Source organism: Palaemon carinicauda, chromosome 33 (assembly GCF_036898095.1).
Source record: "Palaemon carinicauda isolate YSFRI2023 chromosome 33, ASM3689809v2, whole genome shotgun sequence".
Classification (NCBI taxonomy): Eukaryota; Metazoa; Arthropoda; class Malacostraca; order Decapoda; family Palaemonidae; genus Palaemon; species Palaemon carinicauda.
In genome coordinates, this window is record NC_090757.1 from 39,758,539 (window position 1) to 39,784,397 (window position 25,859).

Here is a 25,859-nt window from a genome sequence, read left to right on the forward strand (position 1 = left end):
CATCGATCTCTCTCCCAGGTACAGAGAGGAAGAAAAGAGACAAGCCCTGAAACTGGAAGTGTCTCTTTTGCTAGAGAAGGGAGCGGTGGTCAAAGTCTCGGACCTTCAATCACCGGGGTTTTACAACCGTCTCTTCCTAGTATCAAAGAAGACAGGAGGTTGGAGACCGGTGCTAGACGTCAGTGCTCTGAATGTCTTTGTCACAAAGACGAAGTTTTCCATGGAGACCACAAAGTCAGTCTTAGCAGCGGTCAGAAAGGAAGACTGGATGGTCTCGCTAGACCTAAGGGACGCCTACTTCCACATCCCCATTCACTCAGACTCCCAACCTTTTCTGAGATTCGTCTTCGAAGATGTGGTTTACCAGTTTCGGGCCCTGTGCTTTGGCCTAAGCACAGCTCCTCTCGTATTTACGAGGCTGATGAGGAATGTGGCCAAATTCCTCCACTTATCGGACATCCGAGCCTCCCTTTATTTGGACGACTGGCTTCTCAGAGCCTCTTCCAGTCGTCGCTGTCTGAAGGATCTCAAGTGGACTCTAGATCTGACCAAGGAATTGGGACTCCTAGTCAATTTGGAAAAGTCGCAGCTGGTCCCATCCCAAACTATTCTGTATTTAGGGATGGAGATTCACAGTCAAGCTTTTCGGGCTTTTCCGTCGGCCCCCAGAATAGATCAAGCCCTGCTCTCCATCCAGAAGATGCTGAAGAAAGAACGCTGCTCAGTCAGGCTGTGGATGAGTCTGGTAGGGACGCTGTCATCCCTGGAGCAATTTGTTTCACTAGGAAGACTACACCTCCGTCCTCTTCAATTCCATCTGGCTTTTCACTGGAAAAAGGACAAGACGCTAGAGGCGGTCTCGATCCCGATTTCCGGAAAGATAAAGTCTTGTCTGACTTGGTGGAAGGACAATATCAACCTAAGAGAGGGTCTTCCCCTGGCTGTGCAGATACCCAACCACGTTCTCTTCTCGGATGCATCGGACTTGGGCTGGGGCGCGACGCTGGACGGTCGGGAATGCTCAGGTCTGTGGAACTCGAGTCAGAGGAGCATGCATATCAACTGCAAGGAGCTGTTGGCAGTTCATCTGGCCTTGAAAAGCTTCGAGTATCTCCTTCGAGGCAAAGTGGTGGAAGTAAACTTGGACAACACCACGGCCTTGGCGTACATCTCCAAACAAGGAGGTACCCACTCACTGACGTTGTACGAGATCGCAAGGGACCTGCTCATCTGGTCAAAAGGTCGAGACATCTCCCTAGTAACGAGGTTCATCCAGGGCGACTTGAACGTCCTAGCAGATTGTCTCAGTCGGAAAGGGCAAGTAATTCCAACCGAATGGACCCTCCACAAGGATGTGTGCAAGAGACTTTGGGCCACTTGGGGTCAACCAACCATAGATCTCTTTGCAACCTCGCTGACCAAGAGGCTTCCAATCTATTGCTCTCCAGTCCCGGACCCAGCAGCAATACATATAGATGCCTTCCTCCTAGATTGGTCACATCTGGATCTCTACGCATTCCCACCGTTCAAGATTGTCAACAAGGTACTTCAGAAGTTCGCCTCTCACGAAGGGACAAGGTTGACGTTAGTTGCTCCCCTCTGGCCCGCGAGAGAATGGTTCACCGAGGTACTTCGATGGTTAGTAGACGTTCCCAGAAGTCTTCCTCTAAGAGTAGACCTTCTACGTCAGCCACACGTAAAGAAGGTACACCAAAGCCTCCACGCTCTTCGTCTGACTGCCTTCAGACTATCGAAAGACTCTCGAGAGCTAGAGGCTTTTCGAAGGAGGCAACCAGTGCGATTGCTAGAGCAAGGAGAGCGTCTACCATTAGAGTCTACCAATCGAAGTGGGAAGTCTTCCGAGACTGGTGCAAGTCAGTTTCTGTATCCTCGACCAGTACCTCTGTAGCCCAAATAGCTGATTTTCTCTTATACCTGAGAAAAGGACGATCCCTTTCAGCTCCCACTATCAAGGGCTACAGAAGCATGTTGGCATCGGTCTTCCGGCATAGAGGCTTAGATCTTTCCAACAATAAAGATCTGCAAGACCTCCTTAAGTCTTTTGAGACCACTAAGGAGCGTCGTTTGGCTACTCCTGGGTGGAATTTAGACGTGGTACTAAGATTCCTCATGTCAGACAGGTTTGAGCCTTTACAGTCAGCCTCCCTGAAAGATCTCACTCTTAAGACTCTTTTCCTGGTATGCTTAGCCTCGGCTAAAAGAGTCAGTGAGATTCATGCCTTCAGCAAGAACATCGGATTTTCGTCGGAAAAAGCTACTTGTTCGCTGCAACTTGGTTTTCTAGCCAAAAATGAGCTACCTTCTCGGCCTTGGCCTAAATCTTTCGATATTCCCTGCTTATCGGAGATCGTAGGCAATGAACTAGAAAGAGTCTTATGCCCTGTTAGAGCTCTTAAGTTCTATTTAGATCGTACTAAACCTTTACGAGGCCAATCTGAAGCTTTATGGTGTTCAGTTAAGAAACCATCCTTGCCTATGTCAAAGAATGTTTTGTCATACTTTATCAGATTGTTAATACGAGAAGCTCATTCACATCTGAGTGAGGAAGACCGATCTTTGCTTAAGGTTAAGACGCACGAAGTTAGAGCTGTAGCAACTTCCGTGGCCTTTAAGCAAAATAGATCTCTGCAAAGTATAATGGACGCAACCTATTGGAGAAGCAAGTCAGTGTTCGCGTCATTTTACTTGAAAGATGTCCAGTCTCTTTACGAGAACTGCTACACACTGGGACCATTCGTAGCAGCGAGTGCAGTAGTGGGTGAGGGCTCAACCACTACAATTCCCTAATTCCATATCCTTTTAATCTGTCTCTTGAAATGTTTTTAATGTTGTTTTTATGGGTTGTCCGGAAGGCTAAGAAGCCTTTTGCATCCTGGTTGATTTGGCGGGTGGTCAAAGTCATTTCTTGAGAGCGCCCAGATTAGGGGTTTGATGAGGTCCTGTTGTATGGGTTGCAGCCCTTGATACTTCAGCTCCTAGGGGTCTGTCAGCATCCTAAGAGGATCGCGAGGCTCCGTAAGGAAGACGTACTTACAAGGCAGAGTAATCGTCTAAGTCGACTTCCTTACCAGGTACCTATTTATTTTGTTTTTGTTATATTGATAACTTCCAAAATGAAATAAAAACTCTTAGCTTGTACGATGTAAACATATTTAACTGGTCTCTACCCACCTCCTTGGGTGTGAATCAGCTATTATATATTCACCGGCTAAGTTAAATATTTAAAAATGATATTTTAATTATAAAATAATTTTTTTAATATACTTACCCGGTGAATATATAAATTAAACGACCCTCCCTTCCTCCCCAATAGAGACGCAGTGGGATGAGAAGAAATTGAGTCTTTGTTTACATCGAGAGTGGTATCTGGCCGACAGTTGGCGCTGGTGGGCACACCCGCAACCTGTATAGCGATCGCTGGCGAGTTTTTACTGTTTTTTGTCTGTCGAGCAACAGAGTTGCAGCTATTATATATTCACCGGGTAAGTATATTCAAAAATTTATTTTATAATTAAAATATATTTATCTCAAATTTTTCTAAATTCAGTTCATTACCTATTGATATAGAATTTGAAAATTAATAGTTGGAAAAATTTTGTTACATAAGTCATGTATACTGAGTTTCTTGTCTTTAATCCATAGATTTTCCATGAACCATCTTAAATTGACCTAATTTCATTCAGCAAAATTAGATACGGTATCAGGCACACTATCCATTTATCCTTTCCATTTTCAAAATTAGTTAAAGAGAATCAGTAATCAAGTTAATAAGAATGACTCTTAAAACTTCCAGAGGTCTTGAATTTTATAAAGACTTTTAGAAACTGCATTGTACTATATATTTCAAAGATGAAATTGATCTTATAATATTACATATTTCAATTAGGGGAACACATCTTCAGTATACAGGTATTGTAGAGTATTTCCAATACAATTTAGCCTGAATTCTAAAATACATTTTACTTTGTTTTTACAGCTATAGCTCAAGCTTTCAATCAACTTGGAAATGCTGGAAGTTATCTTGAGCCAGTCTTTGTCCGTTCACCAGTTGTTGCAACAGCAGATGAGATCAAAGGAGATATAAAAATACTTATGTATGCTTGTAAGTACGGAGGAGATCTTTCCAGTTATTTTCTTTAGATGTTAGTTATAACCACAGCTCTATATAATGATATACTGTATTTTAGTTTGCCTAAACCTTGTGTCATTCTGTGTAATTGGTCAGTAAGCAAGTCTGTTAATATTTACTCTTAATTGAATTTCTCTCTTGGTGGAAAATTAAGAACAAAATAATATTTTAGTTTATGCAATAAAATCACTATTTTAATGTATTCATACATCAAACAAATGTCTAATTTACTCATACTGTAGGGCCTTAGAGATGCGGTAGAGCCAATTGTAAAATCTTTGAGTAAAAAAATCACAGGTTTTGCAAGGCAAGGCCTCTGATTCTAAATTGAATTCCTTATCAAACCAGGTGATTACTTCATAATTACCTATTCATTTTGCACAATGACTGGTAATATCCACTTCTAAGCTTTTTTTGTTGTTTTCCTGTATTTTACTGTACAGCATTTTATTCAAAGGCTCATTTTCAAAGTTACACGTAATCCGAGCTAATATGTACTGAGAATACTGTATCTCTGTTATTTTTTGTCAATTCCCCTTGAATGCTAATTCTGTACTTATGGCATCATGAATAGTAACAAGATTTGTATTAAGATATTAAACTCTAACTAACATAGTAGTTGAGTACAATGTTCCTACTGCCAAGGTAATGTCTTTGACTTCCTTTTCTTAGATGCTGGCATAGCAGTAGCAGCTTTATTGGGAGTATACTTTTATTATCCATCCAAACCACCCACACCACCATCTTTGTCATCTTCAGTGGAGAGACTTCAGTTCTGGGATAGCATTAAAAAAATGCTGAGGTATGTATGCTTATAAGGAGGTAAAGATATGGTTATAATACTCTTAAGCATATATTTATTCATACAGAAATCAGATCATTCACTTTCATAGCCTCACTCTTTAGTTCGAAGTGAGCAGCTGTATTACTGTACATAGTTAAAAGATTGTTTTGTTAGTACAATGGATAAGAGATCCACTTTTATCTTTATGAATCTCGGCTAAAGTTTATTAGGCTTTCCTTTCAAAGAAGTTAGCTAGGTATCAACGTCTATCATATAAATCTATAATTTCATGTTTCCTTTCACTGTAATAGCCATGCCCCTCTAGCGGAGTACTGTACTGTATTGTGTTTTTAATGGCTGTGTATGGCAATAAGAACAGTTAGACAAGCCAAACACTTATTACAGTCGATGGTAGTTCTCTTCTGGGAATCCGGATTGTTTTTTTTTTTTTTCAATAATGGGGTTATTTAGCTTCAGATTGATAGGGTATATCTTCTTTTGATTTTGCTCTTCAATCATATGTTTTATGTTCAGTGTATTTACTGTATTGCTATATGATATCAGTCAGCATATCCTTTGTTCACATACAGGTATCAAGGACAGTATTCTGATATAGACAATCATTTTGCTAAGTGTGTTAACCTACCAGTCCCTCTTATGGAGCAATATGTTCGACTTATGGATGACCAAGTTAGTGTAAAGGACTTCGAACACAGAATAAAAGTGTCTTAGTTCAGGGGAAAATCCAGAGAGGACTAGGTTAGTGGGTGACAGTATAGAGGGAATGTTGATGGTAATACTGCTAAGGCTACCACTGAGGTCTGAGGGGTTGGTAATAATATGTTTCATATGCATTTAATAAATTTTCTATGTTCATACAATCTGAGGAGGTTAATATGCCTTCAAGCAAAGGTCACTACTAGTCTAACCTGCCATGAGCCAATCTCTAGATTAACTCAAGTTTTGCCTAGTGGTTACAGTTTACTAGTTTGTAAGTTCTGATAGTACACAAGCCTCACTCTCAAATGAGTTCAGATCCTTCTATTATTAAACCCTCGCTTTTCTACGGTCTGGTCACCTCTATAACCTCTGGATTCCAAGGTAGAAGATCAGGTAGGTACAGTAGTTTGGATCCTAATATCCATCCTTCTCCTGATGTAAGTGTTCATGAGCAACCTCTTTGTGTCATCATTAACAATGTGGTTTAATGTATGTTCTTATGGAACCAGGAACACCAATTTTAGATGTATAAAAGTTTTAGAAAGAGCTGAAAAGGGTTGCACCAAGATTCGAATAGCAGTGGGATACTGCCTTTGGTAGGCTCAACCACCGGCACATCATGAATTTCCACTAGTGGTGTTAAGGTTGTAGTTAGTACTTCCAAAGCTGAAACGATTTATGTCTCCTTTGCCTAGTGCAGGCACAAAGGTTACAAGTGGTAAAAAAAAACAAAAATAAATCCTGAGTTCTAAAGTCTGGATATTTCACCAGAGCAGGACCCAAAAGATTTAGATATTGATTAAGAAGAAACCAATGCAGATGAGGTATCTCAGTGTTTTAGTCACTATGAAAACCTATTGGGGAACTGTATTTATTAAATTAATTCAGGTAAGGTTTAACAATGCTTATTTTAGGACACAGTCTAATGCTGTTACTGCTACTAAGACTTCTAAAACTGTACTTCAAAGTTTTTTTTTAATATTTTCATAAAAATGCAGATAAATTATTGTCCAGTGGAAAGATAGTCCCTGAAGAATGTCAATAAAAGGAAGTCTTTAGATACAGTACATGTTTTATGAAGTGGCTGTTTAAAGAGATGTTTGATTATGGGTAATTGCAAGAGAAGCATAGTTGAGATTCTTTAATAAGTATTCTATCAGGCCACCCAAATCTTAATCTTGTTTTGTCAGAATAGAACAATTTTGGATGGTACCTTAGAAGCTACTACATAATTAATTCATGTTGTTAAGAAGAGAGTAACTTTGGATAGTACCTTAGAAGCTACTACATACTTAATTCATGTTGTTCTTGAGAAGAGAGTAACTTTGGATAGTACCTTAGAAGCTACTACATACTTAATTCATGTTGTTCTTAAGAAGAGAGTAACTTTGGATAGTACCTTAGAAGCTACTACTTAATTAATTCATGTTGTTCTTAAGAAGAGAGTAACTTTGTTTCCCTCTGGTTGGGGTTGCTTCAGGTGTACAGAAGGATTCTCTGATTACCTCGCCTCTTGTGAGTCCCATTTTTAATTCATGTAGGATCAACAGTGTTATGGAACAGGTGGCTAATAGAATGCAGTAGTATGAGTCTTTGAGGTCAGTCTCCTGTCCTTTTCTTCATATTTTATCTTTCTCTTCGTCCATTTCATGAATACTTCTCTTTCTGCCAGAAGGGGAATCTTCATGGTAGTGTTAGCCCTTCGAGGTTTTGGACTAACAGGAGACCTAACAGGAGTTACAGAAGGATTCATTGAACTTACATGCAAACTCAATAACAGTCGCAACCAGGAAATCCCAGTAGGGGGAAGATTAACCTTTATCAGCTATGGGAAAACCTTCACTCAGAGCTGTGGGTTGTGTCTGTGATTAGAGAGGCATACTGGATTCCTCTGTCCTGCAGCCTACCACCTGGATGCGTAACCCCGTTTATTTTCTAGGTCACTTCAGCAATTTGGCCAAATCCCATATTTTGAAATTTATAAATTGCAAAACTCCTATAGTTTTACAATAGGTTTTTAAAGGCATTAAGGGTGAAGAAGGCCAGTTCTAGGTGACTCAATTCTAAACAGGTGTATTGTTGTCATAGAATTGTTTATGGATGCTTTTTTTAGTCGATGGATGTCCATATCTATATTGCCACTCACTTGAACTTAATAAACTCATTCTGTTTATGGATAGTTTTGAGATATGACCAGTCAGTATGTGATTGGTCTTTTATGTACTTGGACATTGCGCAATTGGACCCCTCACACCTGTTCTTCAGTGGCTTTGGGTAACAGAACTTCTGGTATCTACTTCCTTCAAGCTTTTCTAGTCCACACTTCCGGTAGAAGAGGAACCTACAATCTTTCTCATCTCTCGTAAGGGCTTCGAGATCTTCCCTTCATGAGTGCTGAGGTGTCCTCGTCATCCCTTCATGTTTCGTATTCATGGGAATGTTCTAATTGTGTTCTCTCTCTGCAAGACAAATATCCTAGCACTTGTTATCTCGGTTGTAGTTTCTCACAAAATTGGCTGAGCGTTGCAATCGGAAATCATACAATCAGTAAGTATGTGATTGGGAACCATGCCAACAGGGACCACGCTATTGGGAACTACATGATCAGAACTTACACTCATTCTTCAGGTGATCGTTACTTTTGAGTCACCAGGGAACTGCAGTTGTACACCTGTTATTTGTTACCTGTTCCATTCCAGCTCTCACAGCTCAGAGAACTTTTAATGCTCGAGATCTCCTGATTTACTGAGATTATTTCACAACCTTACTCTTCTCATACTTACAGACTGATTCAGGACGTGAGATCTTCCATGCTCAGAGACTTATCCTAGACGCCAAGATTTTTCAACTCGTTCGCGCGATAGGGATGGGAACAGGTCCAATTTCAGAACTTGTACAAGCACTGAATGCCGCACTATTCTTCAAAGTAATGTTGAGAAAATCGTCGACCCTATGGCACCCGACTTTAGTCCGTTACTTATGAAAGGAGAGATCTCCAAGTCTTAGTTTATGGTCACTGAGGTCTTTGGACACATTCTTGAGTGCATTAACCTCCAGTGGTAACCACAATGCCTATCAGGGGAGGGACTACACCTATTGATCGCCACTTTGGTGCCCCTCAAAAGTCTAATCAGTCCTTATAATGCTGTCATCAGTTCTTTCTTGCTTTCTTTTGTAAAGATCAAGTCCTACTAACCTGAGGAACCCCTTACACTCCAGGTGATTGAGTATATCTTGCCTTGCACTCTCTTAGCAATAAAAATTCATTGTGCCAGAGGAGGTGGACTTTCTCCACTGTCCATTGATTTAGCAATTACATTGGTAACAACAGGGACCTGATGGAAGACTCGGACAGGAGGACGCATCATTCTCCAACCTGGAGACTGCTACCATGAAAGCCACATTCAGGACCAGCCTAAAACACCTTCCTGTTTCAGACCACTGGTTGCATGCAGTCATAGAATTCTTCACCTTGACCCTGAATGCAACAATCTCAAATGCAGAAGAAGGATTCAGAGTTTTTTGTCTTCTCAAGCAGAAGGCAGGGATATTCCTGTCACTTCACCCAGTTTACCAGTAAGCCTTTGGTTTCTGAAGGACCGTGGATGGAGAAGAACGCACTCGAAGACAGTTTTCCAGACCTTTATGCTCAACTTCTGCAGAGTAGTGGACTTGGTCTTGAGAAACGATCATTTTCAATATTTTTCTTTATTCAATTCAACATGAAGATGGTAAATATCATATAGTTTGTCATGGGGATGTAGACTTCTGATGCTCAGTGAGCTGGAAGGATATATACATTTCGATAAATATTCTTCAGTTTGACAGGAAATTTCCTCCTCCTTGTTCTCAAGCCTTTAGTTTTCAGTTTAAAGTCTGGAGCCTTGGACTCTCTACCATTCACGAGCACATACACTCACCTCTTCTAGAGTCTACGTGTACAAGATTCACCTCTCAATGATTGGCTGATCTTTCTCTCCACTGGAGGCAATGCTCCAAGACAGCAACAGTTGGCTTTCCTTTTGCCACGATCTGGGAATCGTGTTGAATTGGTAAGTCCAATCTCTTTGCCTAGTAGAAGATAGAGGACTAGAGTATACTGATAAAACATGTAATTTTTGCATCAGCAAATACAGGAAGAAGCGCAGCTACTATTGTCCGACCAAGAACTTCCAGCTCGACAAGGGCAACATGGTCTGAAACTGCTCTCATCACAGGAGAACTCAACTCATGGAATCCTACACCAGCCATCACTCCACTGTTGTTGGAAGTGAAACTTGTCACTGGAGACTGCATTACAAGATCCTCTCCAGAGGAGTTACTCTCGTTTCCCACCTCCAGGGATCCTGCTGCTCACAGACATATCCATGGAAGAGTGGGGTATACTTGTTGAACCAGATCACCTGAGGTATGTGGTCCACAGAAGCAAACACCTACATATCAATCTAGTGGAAGTCTAAGCAATGCTATTAACATTGCAAGCTTCCTAACAGGGTTTAACAGGACCCCCATTAGTGGTGAAGAACAATTCCACTGTCTTGACGGATGCCCTCAAACAAAGTGGTACTGTTTCATAGGCCTTTTAGTATGGTGTAAGTATTTATGTACCTAGCTAGGCGACATTTGGATAGAGCTGTCATCATGGTCCATTCCAAACACGAGGAATGTTCTTGCAGATACGCTCAATCATCAGGGGCATGGAATAGGACAAATACTGTAGGGTCTTCACGTTCATGCCTAATGGAAAGGCTTCCTTCTCTTTGGGAATCACCATCAAAGGACCTGTTCTCCTCCCTGTTGATTCAGAATTTCCAGTATACTGCTCTCCAGTTCTATACCATCTTCTAGTAGACAGTCAGAGCCTCTTTGCAATGGATTACGATCCTTTTTATTTTCGTTCATGGAGGGGGCTCCTTTCTGTCTCAGCGGTAAAAGGCTGTCACTCAGTCTTCAACCAGAGCTCTGGTCCTAATCTCGATACTACTGTACTTCCTCTACTTGGTTTGTTCCAGGGAAATTGAATTTATTAGAAGATCATTTAAGCAGGAGACAAAAAATACAATCAAATGAGTGTTTTTTACATCCTTTAGAAATTAATATGGAAATTAATGAAGATTTGTAATTGGAAACTGAAAAGTATAGCTTTTTTGAGAAAAACAGAAAGAAAAAGATAGAGGCGTCAAGAGATTTGGGTGGGGGCTAAATTCAACAAGTAGATGGAGGTGTTTTGCACTCCAGTTCTTAATTCTGGATCCTCCATCATGGAAAGCAATGGCTTGTTACATGACTAGCAAATCTGGATCTTTCTGCTCTTCCTCTGTTTTTAATGATTCAAGGGTAATAAACTAGTAATTACTCTGATGGCTCCCTTTTGTCCTCGGTGAGGCTGGTTTACTAATCTGTTGCCTCTCTTGTCAGAATATTTGAGGAAATTGCCTTGCAGGACCATCCTTCTCAGACAATCAATTTCAACCTCAGATCACCCAAACCACATTCCATGACATACACCTTTCTGCTTAGATATAGATACCATTTGTATCAAAGACAATGGAATTTTTATTATTGCTGTTACCGGTCTAGAAATGGTTTGGTATAAGACTAATTTGGGTAATATTGTAAAGTTTTTCATTTTCTTTTTTTAAAGGAATTGCCTATTTCAGATATTAAGGGATATAAGTTCATGCTCAATACCATCTTCAGACATTTAGGGTTAAATTTACCATTCTCAGGTACTATCGTGTATGTGTTCAGGTCCTTGATCATTTCAAAACCACCAGTTGTCAGGACTGTCTATTGTAATCTAAGAGTAATTTGCAATATTTGAAGATTTCTTGTTTTGAACCTTTCAGACATCTTTTTAAATATTTTACAGTCAAAACTCTTAGCTTTGGCTTCAGCTAATTGTATTGTGAGCTACTGTACTGGCTCTTTCCAATAATGTGGGTTTTTGTGTTGGGATAAATAATTTCTCTCATACCTATCATCCAGGCCTAAAAATGAATTTGTGATAAAAGCGCTTTCTCAATGTTTCAATATTCATTTCTTTGTGCTATTACAGTGGTTAAGTTACATTTAAACCAAAAGAAAAAAATTAGGGGAAAGTTTCCCAATATGTATAGTGGAGTTAGAATCCGTGGCTTCATGTCTCCAAGAATGCAGTCTTTTTTTTATCAAGGATTTAATGACAGAAGCTCATAGAATATTTGATTCAGGTCAGATGAAGGTCTTAAAGCTTTGGGTTCATGATATGAGAAGTGCAGCTAGTTCATCTAATTTTGATAGGAATCTTTCTTTGAAAAAGTTTAACAGCAGATCAGTGATATACCAAGTTAGTTTTTGCAAAGTATTTAAATGAAATCTGATTTTGGAGCAAGGACCTCCATTTTTCTTTTGGAAATATGGAAGCATTAAATTTTTGGATATAAGTGTAGAGTACAGTATTAAATTTCCCTTTGCTTATTAAGATCCTTAACTTTTTATATTTCTGTGTTTAAAAGTATCCTTATGAAGAGTGTTTAAAGATGCTACTCTAACAACAAATATTATTTTATCCCACAATATTTGTATAGAAAATATATTTCGAAAGGTTATACAATAGACCAGGATGAAGAATAGACAAATGAAAACCTTTGTTTATCTATTTGTTTCATATATAATATCATTAAAAACTTTGCATCTTTACAGGAATCGTGATGTTATAATGGTAACTTTGGCATATGGTATCTCGGTAGGTGTTCCATCAGCTTGGATTGCAGTGTTCAACTATTCTCTCCAGGCTATAAATATCCATCAGGTACTGTATAAGAGGCTCAAGTTCTGAAATTGTGCTTATAGATTTCAATAGATAGATACATGAAAAGTGAATAAAAAGTTTCTAATTTTGCTTCATTATTTCTTACTCTACAATTCAATGTCATGTTTCTATACATTACATTCGGAAAAGTTTTATGGAAATTTCCCTCATACAGTATATAGTGCAGTAATGGTTTTACTTATAATATTCTGTATATTAACTAGAGAATCAAAATAGTCTGTTGATTAAATTTCAGTCAGTCATTTTGAAAATTAGATTATTCTGCCATATGCTTTATGAAATTCCTCTTTAATATTATATCTATATAATGTACTGTAAAGTGTGATTAGTTATATGTAGTTTTTTTCTTGATAGGATGAAGCCAAATGGATTGGAGTTGCAGTTGTGCTTGTTTCGAGTATCTTTGCATTGGTATCTGGGCGTATGACAGATCTTGTATATGGCTATCTTCGGGTGTCATTGATAATAATCATGGTGGCCAACTTGGGCTGCTTTTACTGGTTCTATCTTATTACATACGGATCAATCACAGTAGTAAAATGTAAGTGCAATATTAAGCTTTACATGTGATATATATTGCAAATTTAAATTCAGTATCGAATACTCCTTAAAAAGATAATTAAATGGGCTTTGTAGTTGGTTCACTTATGTGCGTCACATTGTAACACGGACTTATGCTTTTATTTTTTTTCAGGGCAGGTATATTTGACATCCATAGCAGCATTTTCTCTCAATTTTTCGACATGTCCACTGTTCTTTGAATTGGCTGTAGAAAGTGCCTACCCTTGCCCTGAGATTCTTGTTGGTGGACTCCTTACTGGAATGAATAATTTTGTTGGGCTTACATTTCTCTTTCTCTTCTTTATACCAAATATCGGTAAGTAAAACTTTTACTTGTTACCTCAGGTAATCTCATTTTAATTTTAGATTGATTGACCCTGAAAACTCTTTCCCCTTTTATTCATTCATACTGGCCAATTTCTCAGGAGTTAGTCAGAGTAATATGAGCCTGATATCTTTCAAACTCTACAAGATTGATTATCGGTAATCATTTTATGAATATCTCTGAAAATAACACTTTGAGCTGTGGAGCTATAAAGTGGGTTACCTGCCATTTGATTGTTGGCAGAAGTACCCAAATTATTTAAAATTTGTAGTATTTGTGGGGTGAGTTGAATCTCCTTGGCATCCTGCCACACCGTCTACCCCACCTGGGTATGATGGAGCTTGGATTTGTCTGGCCCTAGAACATCAGGCCTTGGCCAGGTGCCGACAGAGGCAAACAGCCCTGAGTCATTATTCCATTGTGAAAGTCCTGCCTCTTATTCCAGAGTGCAAAGGACTTGGGAGAGGCAACCTTGGCACTGCCTTGGTCGGGTCTTGTGTATTTGGCTCTGGATCGAGTTGACGATCAGATCTGTGCCCTCTTTTTGATATGCTCTTTCAAACGTCACTTGTAGTGTGGTTCGTGCACTAATCAACCCTGGTCAAATAGATATTTGAATGGCACAAGAAATACATAAATAAACTTAATGGCAGTGAGCAAAGCAGTACAGATATGAAAAAAATATTTCTTAAACCCATGTTTGTTTGGCAAGTATAATACTGTAAATTACAAAATTAAGAAAGATAAGGCTATTCATATGCATACAGTAAACTAATTTGTAACGATTAATACATTATGCTGGTCAGGTATTTTTGGAAAGGATTATGATGTAATAGTGCCATTAAAATAAATGAGGTACTGGTATGTATTGACTTGAGCATTTGATTGGAGACAGCAAAACTCTGTATATATTTATATAGTTCCTCAACTAGTGTCCATTTCAATATTCAGCCTTAAATTATCTAGATTGTGTCATGGTCTATTTATATTAGAACCTCAATAATGTATCATAAAACTCACTAGTATCCTTAAAACAGCCAAAAAGCATTAACAATACTTTTTGGGTACTCTATTAGTAGTACTTAACCTGATAGACATAATGTTAATGATACTGTGGAGAGTGGAACAGAATTGCTAAATTGCATAAAATGAAATGTCTGTAATGAATTTACTCATTCTCAACATAGCCGAACATGACTTACAAAACACAACCCATTCTTTTTTAATTATGATAAATTATACTTGTAACCTAAATTTCCAATAAGATAAATTCTAAGATTTTTTGAGCACCAAATTTGCCTAAGGTAATTTATATTCTATTCTGACTGTATAAGGATACCAATTTTTGTTTCTTTAGTACTGATTGAAAATTCATGCTTATAGTATAAAACTGGCTATCATGACATTATTGCAATGTTACCCTATGTCATAATTTCAGAGATTAAGAAAGTATCCATTGGGGTCAATAGACAAGTGTCATCCACCAGCCTATGATCCTCTATCCCCAAAACCTTGCTTGCCAAGGTGCATAGCCTCTCCTGTGCATAAATTTCACTTAAACACTTGATACAGAAATGTAAAGAATTACTGTAAGCAAAATACATATTGGGACAGTTTCTGCATTAGCAAAATGGTTGATTATGCCCAACATTATGGTACAGTACTGTCAATCAGTAAAATAAATGGGAAATGTAATTTATCATGAATCTATAGGTCAAAAGAAAGGATTGTTTGCAGGTATAGTACTGAATATACCTACAGTGTTAACCTCTAGTAAGTGTACCCTTATGTAAACTCTGTCTTAAGTAATATAGAAAACAATAATGATGAAAGCTAGCGATCAACAATTTCTGATAAAGAAAATATTTTGTATAGTAATACTTTTATAGTATATGTACTGTAGGACATTTTACTTCACTGTAATGTAATGCATATGCTTTTAATATTATTATTATTATTACTTGCTAAGCTACAACCCTAGTTGGAAAAGCAGAATGCTATAAGCCCGAGGGCTCCAATAGGGAAAATAGTCCAGTGAGGAAAGAAAATAAGGAAACTATTCCTCACAGATTCTCCTGTGTCCTCATACACCTGACAACACTGAGATTACCAAAAAATTCTTTTTCATCTAAGTGGTTTACTATTGCACTGTAATTGTTCGGTGGCTACTTTCCTCTTGGTAAGGATAGAAGAGACTCTTTAGCTATGGTAAGCAGCTCTTCTAGGAGAAGGACACTCCAAAATCAAACCATTCTTCTCTAGTCTTGGGTAGTGCCATAGCCTCTGTACCATGGTCTTCCACTGTCTTGGGTTCGAGTTCTCTTACTTGAGGGTACACTCGGGCACACTATTCTATCTTATTTCTCTGCCTCAAAAGTAAATCTGCAGTCAAGAATCACTACTAAAAATTTAAAGGAGTATGATAGAGTTAAAGAAACATTATCAATGCAGAGATCTGGATGTTAAGGAGCCACTGTCCTCGACCTACAGCTCTTACAATCATACTTTGAGTTTTGTTAGGGTTCAACTTCATTCCCCATAATTTTCACCATGCACTAATTTTAGCTAGATCTTTATTAAGGGATTCAGCAACCCTAGATCTACCTTCAGGAGTTAGAATTAAGACAAAGAGATTAGCATCATCTGCATATGCAAACCACATGTGATGTGTATATGATTTGAAAAATAATGGGTTAAGAATGTTACCCCGAGGAACACCAGATGTCACAATCCTATACTCACTATGGTTCCCATCAACAATAACTCTTTGGAACCTATTAGAGTACTTAAAAATTCAATAATGATGCTAAGGAAAGACCCACATACTCCCGTCTGTTTAAGTTTGAATACAAGGGCCTCATTATTAACATAATCAAAGGCAGCACTAAAGTCGATGCCAATCATTCAAACTTCCTGACCACAATCAAGGGATTTCTGTACTGCATTGGAGATTGTAAGGCCTTTGCAAAAGCCAAAATGCAAACTCGGAAACAGATGATTATCTTCAGCATTCCTCTATAGACTTTTGCCAAAAGACATTCAAAAGCTTTAGATTATGTGGGAGTTATGGAAATTGGATGGTAATAAAGCATGGCTAGAGTTACTACAAACGCGAATGTGTTTGTAGTAGCCAACAAGTGCTAAAAGAACTATTTCTTACTAACTTGTGGAAAATATCAAACAACTTAGGAGCTAAGAAATCGGCAGTATTTATGGAAAAATACCATTTGGGTCTACACTTCCATAAGCATCAAGGTCCATTAGAGAGCTTTATTTTCCCTGAGACCAAAAAGCTACACTAGTTAGTTTAGCCTCAGGGAAACAGGAATGAGGAAGATTGAGTTTCTCATTACTTTGCTTACTTTCAAACACATCAGCCAAAGGGGTTTCCTTTACCTGTGAACAGTGAGTGACAGAGTCGTTTGGTTCAAGTGAAGGAGGAACTATTAAGTCTACACCAAAGAGGGTAGCCCACCACTTGCGTTCATGAGTTGCACCATAAAGGGTTTCTTTTATGTTAAATTGTATTCCTATCCAGTTGAAGCATAAACTTTCTGAGCAACAGATCTTAGCTAAGTATAGTTATTCCAAGTCAAATCTGATCTATTACCCTTCCAAAAATGATAGGCTTCCTGCTTCTCCAAATAAGCATGTCTACAATCATCATTGAACCAGGGTGTCTTTCACTCTGAATTTTAGTACACGAGAAGGGATACACCTATCAAAGGATCAAATTCTCATTTAATAGAACAACAGGCTCAACACTTTTATACAATTGTGACCAAATAAAAATCAAAAGATCACTCAAAATGCCATTCCACTCTGCTTGAGATTTTATATATATCTTACATGAGTATGACACATAAGGTATAGGCTATTCTGCTTTTATTACCAACAAAATAAAAGCGTGATCTGACATCCCAACTGGGGAATTAATCTTACTTGTTATAACACCAAGGGAGTCGGTGTATACTAGGTCCAAGCAGTTACCATAGCTGTGAGTAGTTTCCCTTATGGTTTGCTCACAGTCTAATTTAGACTACGTCCAAAGCTCTTAAGCCATGAAGATCAGTAAGAGAAACAGAATTTAACCACTACCTATGGTGTGCATAGAAATCAACAAAAAGAACATATGAGGGCTTTCTACCATCTTCTTGTATCTTAACCGTAATGGTAAGAAGACAATCGAAGATAGAATCACCCAAGTCTAGATTCTGACAGATTGAACACAAATAAAAGTTATTATTCCAGCCACAAACTTGTATTACCTGAATCTCATCACAGCTACATTCATAGTAGGACTTATGAGAAGCAGGGTACTCAGTCCTAATATACACTGTCATTCCCCTTGCCCTAGGAATGGCACCCTGTTTCAAAATTATTGGTTTCTTAAAACCTGTAATAAGGAGCTCAGAAGAGTCCTTCATTTGAGAAACCAAATTTTCTGAGCTTAATAGAATATCATACTGTTTGGAAGCAGCTGTAAGGTCTTGAGTACTGTACTGTACATTAGACGACATTATCGAAGTCTAGGACATATTGGTGCTGGATTTTGCTCTATGACTCCAGACAATAAGAGTTGAAATAAATAAAAAAGTTTCATTGTACTTAAAACCAAGCTTAACAATAATGATTAAAAAACAATATGTACACATATGTACATAAAGTGACTCATACAACCCATGGACTAAAGATAAAATGTTGGATAAAATTGGTCAATGTGGCAGAGCCGAAACACCATTTAAGGCTAAATACCCTCCAGGATAGTCACTTTGACTGAAAAGGTGTAATAAGATACAGGTAAGGTGTAACACCTGAATGATGTTCAGTTCTGGTGAACCCACTGTGCCCTTCCATCTTATGTCAATAGGTTGGAAGTGGGTCATGAAAAAGATTTCAAAACCTTCCTCCATCCTCAACGGAGACCTGAAGGGCATCTTCGGCGGCACCCACGTGAGGGAGTCCGACGGTGGCGAGTCTTCCTTCTCGGCGGAACCCTCGGCTGCGGAAGCACCAGAAAAACTCGCCCACAAGGCGGGAGAAGAGGTAGGCACAGTTTTTCCCCACATAGGATCATGTGAGGAGACGGGCCCTGCTTGCACCAGGGTTCGGTCCCCCGAACATACTCCCATCCCTCCCTCAGGCCCCTCACTTGCCTGGAATGACGCCACAACACCACTATCCCGTAATTCAGACTCCTGGGGAAGGGCCACAGGCCTCTTCCCCGCAACTGACTTACCTCCTCCCCTACTCTGGGTAGGGGAAGGCGGCAACGAGGCTCTGTCTGACGATACGCCCGGCGAAGCAAGAGGAGAAGAGACGCTCGGCTTCTTAGGCGATCTCTTAGACACCTTCTTCTTTTTGGTGCCATAACGCACCCACTGCACCTCGTTTCAGGACTCTCACTCCGGACACGTGGCTGTAGGGGAACACACACTGCCCCTACACGAAGAACACAAGGAGTGCGGGTCAACTTCACGTTTCGACATGAAAGCACCACATGATTTACCGGCCATAGGCCCAGGACAACGGCGGGGATGCTCCATTACGCACTAGTAAGGCACCGCGAGACACAGGAACACAAAGGGAAAGGATAAGGGGGAGCACAAAGGTACCACGTGGGAACCACGTGAGACACAAAGGGGGTCGGGGACACAAAGGGTCGCACTGGATAAGGAGAGCGTCGTGATTTTATCGCGACGCGACCAGAGAACTTACTGGGGATCGAGACCTGAGCAAGCATGCTCTCTGACCCGGGGTCGCCTCAGGGCGCGTATCACACCACCAGAGGTTACCCTCATAGAAAATGGGAGTAGGGTAAACTACACAAAACTCTGGTCGGTTTGGAGGAGATCCCAGATACTCCTAAGAAAGTAGTTCGAGGTAAGTACTGTTAGGAAAAATACAAATTACTTAAAATTTGTGATTTTTATGCTCTATTAGAGTGGTTAAGGTGTATTTGGTTAGAAATACAGTATAGATACTGTATTGAAAATACCATCCCGAATTTATTTTGTTAGATTTGTTTCCTGTGTAGACCAATGTAAAAATGCAATAACCTTTTATTAAAGGATCTCATTGGCAATTCTCACACTTCATTGGATGAATATTCCTTGACTATATGGAAGGGTAAAGTGCATATCAGAGCGATAGCCAATGCACTCGGTTTTGTTAAGAATTTATCTTTTGGAAGAGTTCTCACGACAGTCCTATGGAGAACTTGACTGTACTGTATTCGCTTTTCATTATTTGAAGAGAGCCATTGGTATACAAATTAGAAGATTTATTTCATCTTGGCCTTATAACTCCAACAATGTATTGAAATAATTGTACTCTTTTGGTTATTTTGTATTACATCAATTTCATTATAACCCAGATATTTTATTTTTAATTTAGAGTGAAATTTATTGGTAAACCACAGGGTCAAATGAGTTCATTCATTTGGCGTATTTTGAGTTCTAAAACTATTTACTTGGTTCACTCTGTATCAAATCGCATATCTAATGGTCAGTGGTGAGTTTGTCTTTGAATCATAACTTTTAATGAGTTCGTTCAGTTAATGTATGTCAAATTCCAAAGTTATTTATTGGGTTTCTTCTATCAAATAGTAGCTGATGCTTGGGAAGATTGTGCGCTTGGCTGTGATTCTTACATAGCGTAGGGTCACAAGATTATTTAATAGGATTTGGCTTGAATCCAGATGGAAAACATCCCAGAAATGTTTGAGCATACTGTATACTGTTCTGATAATACAATTAATGCTGCTGTTTTCTAATGTTACCCTACCTGATTACTCTAAAGGAGACATGAAAACTGGTCATCCATGGGTTCTTGTCATGATTGGGAAGAAGGAATAATGTTCCTCTTTAGGATGTCCTTCACTCCTTACTAATGCTGGGGGTTGGTTGGTGATTAGCTCTTTCCTTTAAGGATTAAAGTAATATATGTATTGAAATAAAGTAATGGTTTATATCTATGATGAATTTTTTACATGAAAATGTTTCAAACATTTAACCAATTGTTTATTAATGCAAATTAAATTAAGTAGATGTACAATTTAATTGAAAATTAATAAGAAGGGTACTTTATAGCATGTATAAAATATATATGTATATATAATGAGAGTGTAATTACTTTTCAGGTTATAGTTGGGTGACATACTTATTACTATCAACTTGCTCATTGTCAGTTATTCTCATACTCATTATAAGAGAAGACTACTCAAGATCAAATATTGACCGGGGCACAGGTTTCCAGTCATCTTACCAGCCCATTTGACGAGTGGATTCATCTAGGCAATATATACACAAAATTGCATGTAAAAAGAATGTATACGGGTGCATAGGTAACTGTCCAAAACTTTTCTTTCAGGTTATAGTTGGGTGACGTACTTGTTACTAGCAACAGGTTCTCTTTCAATTATTCCAATACTCATGGTAAAAGAAGATTACTCAAGATCAACTATGGATCGTTTCACAGGTCACCAGTCTGCATATAAATCTAGTTTGCAAAAGGACCCCCCAACTCATAAAGTCAAACAGTTCACTTTGATTAAAATAGAATAATTTAACAGTTATTGCATCAGTGGGAATAATTCAACTGTTACAACGTCCGTAGTCATATTTAATGATGTTTATATACTGTAAAAAAAATATATTTATTTACGACTGTATATTTATAGACAAGATTCTGTGATTGCTATATTATGATATATTCTTTTTATGTATGCATAAAACATTGCTAAGAAGTTCTCCTGATGTTCATATTACTTCTGTCTTGAAACTTGCTTTTATTGTATTTTCCCCCTAAATGTTGAAAAACTAACTGTTTTCTTTCCTTTTGATAGGCTTAGTCCTCTATTATAGAATTAAGACAATATATCAGCTAATGGCAATAATCAAGTCATTATTAGGCTATACTGTGTTTTGTCTTTCAATCTCTGCTTTGTTCTTGCTGTACCAAGTCGACATTACTCTGTTGTAAATTCTCCATATATAAGTGTTATTTTGGTTGTTAGTAATTGTAAAGGATGTCTTCCCCTGGATTTGTTAATAATTACTGCGTAGAATGTTCAAGGAATTTTTTTCAGGGCATTCATATTTTGCATTTATTTTGTGCCTTGTGCCATGGGCAATATTGGGAATTAGATAATGGTTGTGAAGAATTTGAAGTCCTTGGTCTCCAAGTTATTACATTTAGGAGCACAGTCTGGGTAATCAAAGTCTTACAAACTTTAGTTTGAGACAGTTTGTTACTAAAATACTAGACAGTATCTAGGTTATTAGATAAGCTTGTTATTTTAAGTATATGAAAGGCCTACTTTCCTTCACTAGTCCACATCCTTTATGAATATCAGGAGAAGTTCAAAGACATAAACAGTATTTTAGTAATAGAATTTGTTGTTTCTATACTCATCCGGTGTTCATATACTTGTACACCCTCTTCCCCACTGACTAGTGATGTAAAGACGATGTGGATTATTTAAACTTTGAGACTGAAATATGAAAAACAGTACTGCCATTATCTGCTAGATTATCTCAGTACTATACTAGAGACCTAATCTTATTGAAAACAAAGGGAGAAATTATTTAGTTTTTTGGGGTAAATGTCAATACTGTATAAGTAAGCTTTGAGAGAGAAGCAATACGAACATGAGGTAAGTATAGAGATGATAAATTTTATTAGAATTAAATTTTTCCATTCATTGAAAATACTGTTCTGTATGAATTGTGAATGACTACAGTATAGTTCAGTATTTCATCTGGTCTGATTCTTTTCCAAATAATGCAAGTCTTCCCTCATAATTTACAAGTAAAACATTAAGCATTTTTTATATAAAAGTTTATGTTGTTTAACTTTTATTTTTTTAACTTCTAGGTATTACAGAGATCTCTCACAGGGGACAGGGGCCTGTGTTTATACAATCTTTTGAATGAATACACTAACTTATTTTTGATTTAGTGAGGATTCTAGTGCATTTATTAACTATATAATTAGTTAATATTTGTTTGTGATTAATAAATAAAGGTGTATTTAAACTTGTATATAAACTGAATGAACTCAAATTTAGAAATTCTTACTCCAGAACTTTATATGTAATGACAACTTTTCTCCTAAATGCTTTACATATATGTATTTTGTACTTTTTCAACTTATATGAGTACTAAAACCACCCTTATGCAATCAATTTTAGCCCAAGTGTTAGATTTTGAGAAAAATCAAAGTGTGCTTGACTAGCCCTTCTTTGTCTGTAGCCGATTCCAAACCTGGTCTAACCATGCCAAATACATAACCTACCCTCATACAAACAAGAAATCAATAAAACCTTTAAGATAAAAACACTACACAGTTGTATAAAATAAAGTATTTAATTTAATGAGTAAAACACAAAATCACTAAATTTCTGTAAAATTTAGGGAGTCAGATAGAGTTCTTCACTTGACACAATGCTCTAGCTCGTATACTTTGCTGTAGATGGTGATTCGCTCAGCTGAACGATGGACATGGGGAATTTGAAATGACCCAGTGGTACGCTACTTAAACTAGGCTATTGCAGGAAGGCAATTTTTTATAAAAATTAGAAACCAGTTTTCCAAAATTCAACCTTGGTGATGCAAGCATCAAGTCTACTGTGCCAGGGCATTTTATACTCGTGATGCGTTTGTTAACCGTAAGAACCACAAAATCCATGATTTAATGGACTTGGTCACGTTTCATAAGGAATTAATATCCTTTTTATATGAAAAAGGATTCTTGGTGACTTCTGAAGCCCATGTAAAAAGTTTAAGATAGCTCATGTGAAGCATGCTTCTGACAGAACGGTCCTTCACGTCTGCAGCAAAAATAAACAGAAGTTGTCTCCCTGAAAGCAGGTTTGCAACCAGAAGATTCATACTTATATGACTTTGAGTAATGTAGGTACAGTATACCGATATGTCTGTGTGTATTTATAATGTATTTTTTATGCCAGAAAGTTATAAATAACTGCAAAATACTCCCTCAAGCAGAGATGCATGTTGCAAAGCATGTGGGCTACCGCTTGCCAAAGCAGAGAAGCATGAAGACAATGTTTGATTGTGAGCTATGACAGAATAAAGACCAGTTGAAATAATGTATTGAATAGGTAATCTCTAAACACTCTCCCACGTGACTAACACACATAGGGCACTATATACCTCTTGCCAAAAGAGAGGAGAGGATCCAGGAGATAGTGTTAAATTGCGAGCAAAGCGAGACTCTTCTAAGCTAAGACCAATTAAACTAAGTTAATAATTGGAGAATTAAATTACCATTTTCTGTACAAGCGGTGTATTGGTTCACCTATCTACAAAGGCTTCCAAAATTTGCCCAAGTACAGGTTTCCCAGCCATCTGAAAGTAGATTATTTACTATACTGTAGAAAATGTTGTAAACTAAAGTGACATGAAGCAGAGGCTGTTGCAGTTGTGGTAATTACATAAGATATATTTTAAATATAGCTATCCAAATCTAGCCTATCAAATACTGTAATTTTTTCCATGTATAACAGGTAATCTGTAGTTGATAAACTCCAAAATTTAACTTACCATCGTTTAGCCTGGGTCTGTTGTGTTCACCACTGTCTCTCATATGCAGGATAAAGGTACTGTACCATGGTCTAAGCTTCAGTAGCCTTTTGACTTGCCATCTTGATCCTAGCTTTTATTACTGTCACTTTAGAGGGACTGGATACAAAAATAACAAATGATGAAACCAAACCTAAGATATACCAGAACATTTAGTAAAAAAGAAAAAAAAAAAGAAAAAAAAAGAAGAATATAGTAATATCTCAGTTTATAAATTTAATTTGTTCCGGGAGAGAACTTGTTAACTTGAAATGTTCTTAATCTAAAACAATTTTTCCCATAAGATATAAAATAAATTCACTTATTTCATTCCACAAGTCTATACTGTAAACACATGAACAGTACATTAATTTTTATAGGTTTGTAAATGAATTTAGTGAACAAATAATAACACTAAAAATCAGAAACGAATACAAATTAATAATTGACTATAGAAATAAAAATATTGACAAATTAACTCACACTTTACCCTTGAGGAGAGTTGTGGCTGGCATGAATGAAATTAAAGCGGAGGATGGGATTACTGCTTGGAATAAGACTCCCTCCATGAGCCTTTCGAGTAAAAAATTCTCTCTCTTGAACAGCAGTCACTATTACTAATTGAATCACTTACGCTAAATGTATTCTTGGTCATCTTTTTAAATTCTTTCATTCAGTTTTGACAAGAAACCTATCTAGAAATGACTGCTTTTGCCTTTTCTTTGAATTGGCATAAAAATTGGGTAAAAATCACATGAATGCCATGTGAAGACTGCGTGGAGGCACATGAGTTCCACACAACTGATTTCATGCTAGTTTCATTAGTATTTGTCCTCTCAAAATGTGCATATAGAGGTAAATTTTTGGTCGCATACCAATACAATACTTAAAAACTGATTTAAATTTTTATGCTCGTAAACCAATTTCCTTGTTTTCAGTTATGCATAAACTGAGGTATTTTATTACTGTACTTTAAATATGCTGTCTTTATAATATAATACTGTATAAATAATGCATATACATTTTACTGTACCACAGTTTCAATTTACAGAAATAGGGAGGCAGCAAGTTACCGAATACCAAAAATTATATCAAGCAGCCATAGATGACACAAATTGTTTCTTGCTTCCATTTGATCGTCAATTCAGAAAATTGATTTTATAGCATTCTTTACTATACTGAGATGTTAAAGAAGAAAAAAAAACTTCTCGAAATGTAATAGATATTTTATCAAAACCTTTAGGCCACTCTATGTACAATTTTCTGCTGATATCATCAATGTGTAAAACCTCCTGGTTGACACATACTAATCTCTCTTTCTCTGTTTGTAAGAAATTTAAGTGAATATTGATTTTTAAATTGGCACTTTAAATGCCATTCTTGTAGATATCACGAGGCATCCAATTATACAATCATTTGAAATACTGTACACAACTATGATAAGGTTACTCTCCTGGGTCAGAATCAGGATTACCAGGTAAATGATGCTGATCAACCATGTACTGTAAACACTATTCATATTAACTTCTCTGACCACACTAAAAGACCAGTTTCTCTCATTGCAATTCATATTGATCTTGTCAAGTCTTGTGAAGGATTTTTTCCCACCTACCATGGTTATTAAGCTAATTGATGCCAGTGCCACAACTTAATACTTTTATCTGTTCCAACACATATGCAAACCCTTCATCCTTTGAGATAGGGATTTTTCAATATTAAACTTACCCGATAATCATGTAGCTGTCAACTCCGTTGCCCGACAGAATTCTATGGAGGGATACGCCAGCTATCACAATACTAGAAGGGGGTGTACTTACCAGCGCCACCTGTGGCCAGGTACTCAATCATTTGTTGTTGACACCTCCTCAATTATTCCTCTGTCGTGCTTCCGGCTAGACGTTCTGGGATACGCTTATGGTCTT

At 37.7% G+C, this 25,859-nt stretch overlaps 1 protein-coding gene across 11 annotated transcripts in view; it reads left to right on the forward strand.

Moving 5' to 3' along the window:
- Positions 1-25,121, forward strand: part of LOC137625931 (solute carrier family 49 member 4 homolog) — a 320,642-nt gene extending 295,521 nt beyond the window's left edge. For 8 of the 11 annotated variants that reach the window (XM_068356947.1, XM_068356946.1, XM_068356945.1 and 5 more), the window contains 6 exons: positions 3,998-4,123; positions 4,823-4,952; positions 12,339-12,447; positions 12,823-13,009; positions 13,163-13,345; positions 20,726-22,744. In XM_068356947.1, the coding sequence (XP_068213048.1) occupies positions 3,998-4,123; positions 4,823-4,952; positions 12,339-12,447; positions 12,823-13,009; positions 13,163-13,345; positions 20,726-20,919 (929 nt within the window). In that variant the 3' untranslated portion in view covers positions 20,920-22,744. Of the gene's footprint in view, positions 1-3,997; positions 4,124-4,822; positions 4,953-12,338; positions 12,448-12,822; positions 13,010-13,162; positions 13,346-20,495; positions 22,745-24,988 lie in introns of those variants that run through there. The other 3 variants (XR_011040948.1, XR_011040947.1, XM_068356953.1) reach the window with 3 other exon arrangements.
- The last annotated feature ends 738 nt before the right edge of the window (positions 25,122-25,859 follow it).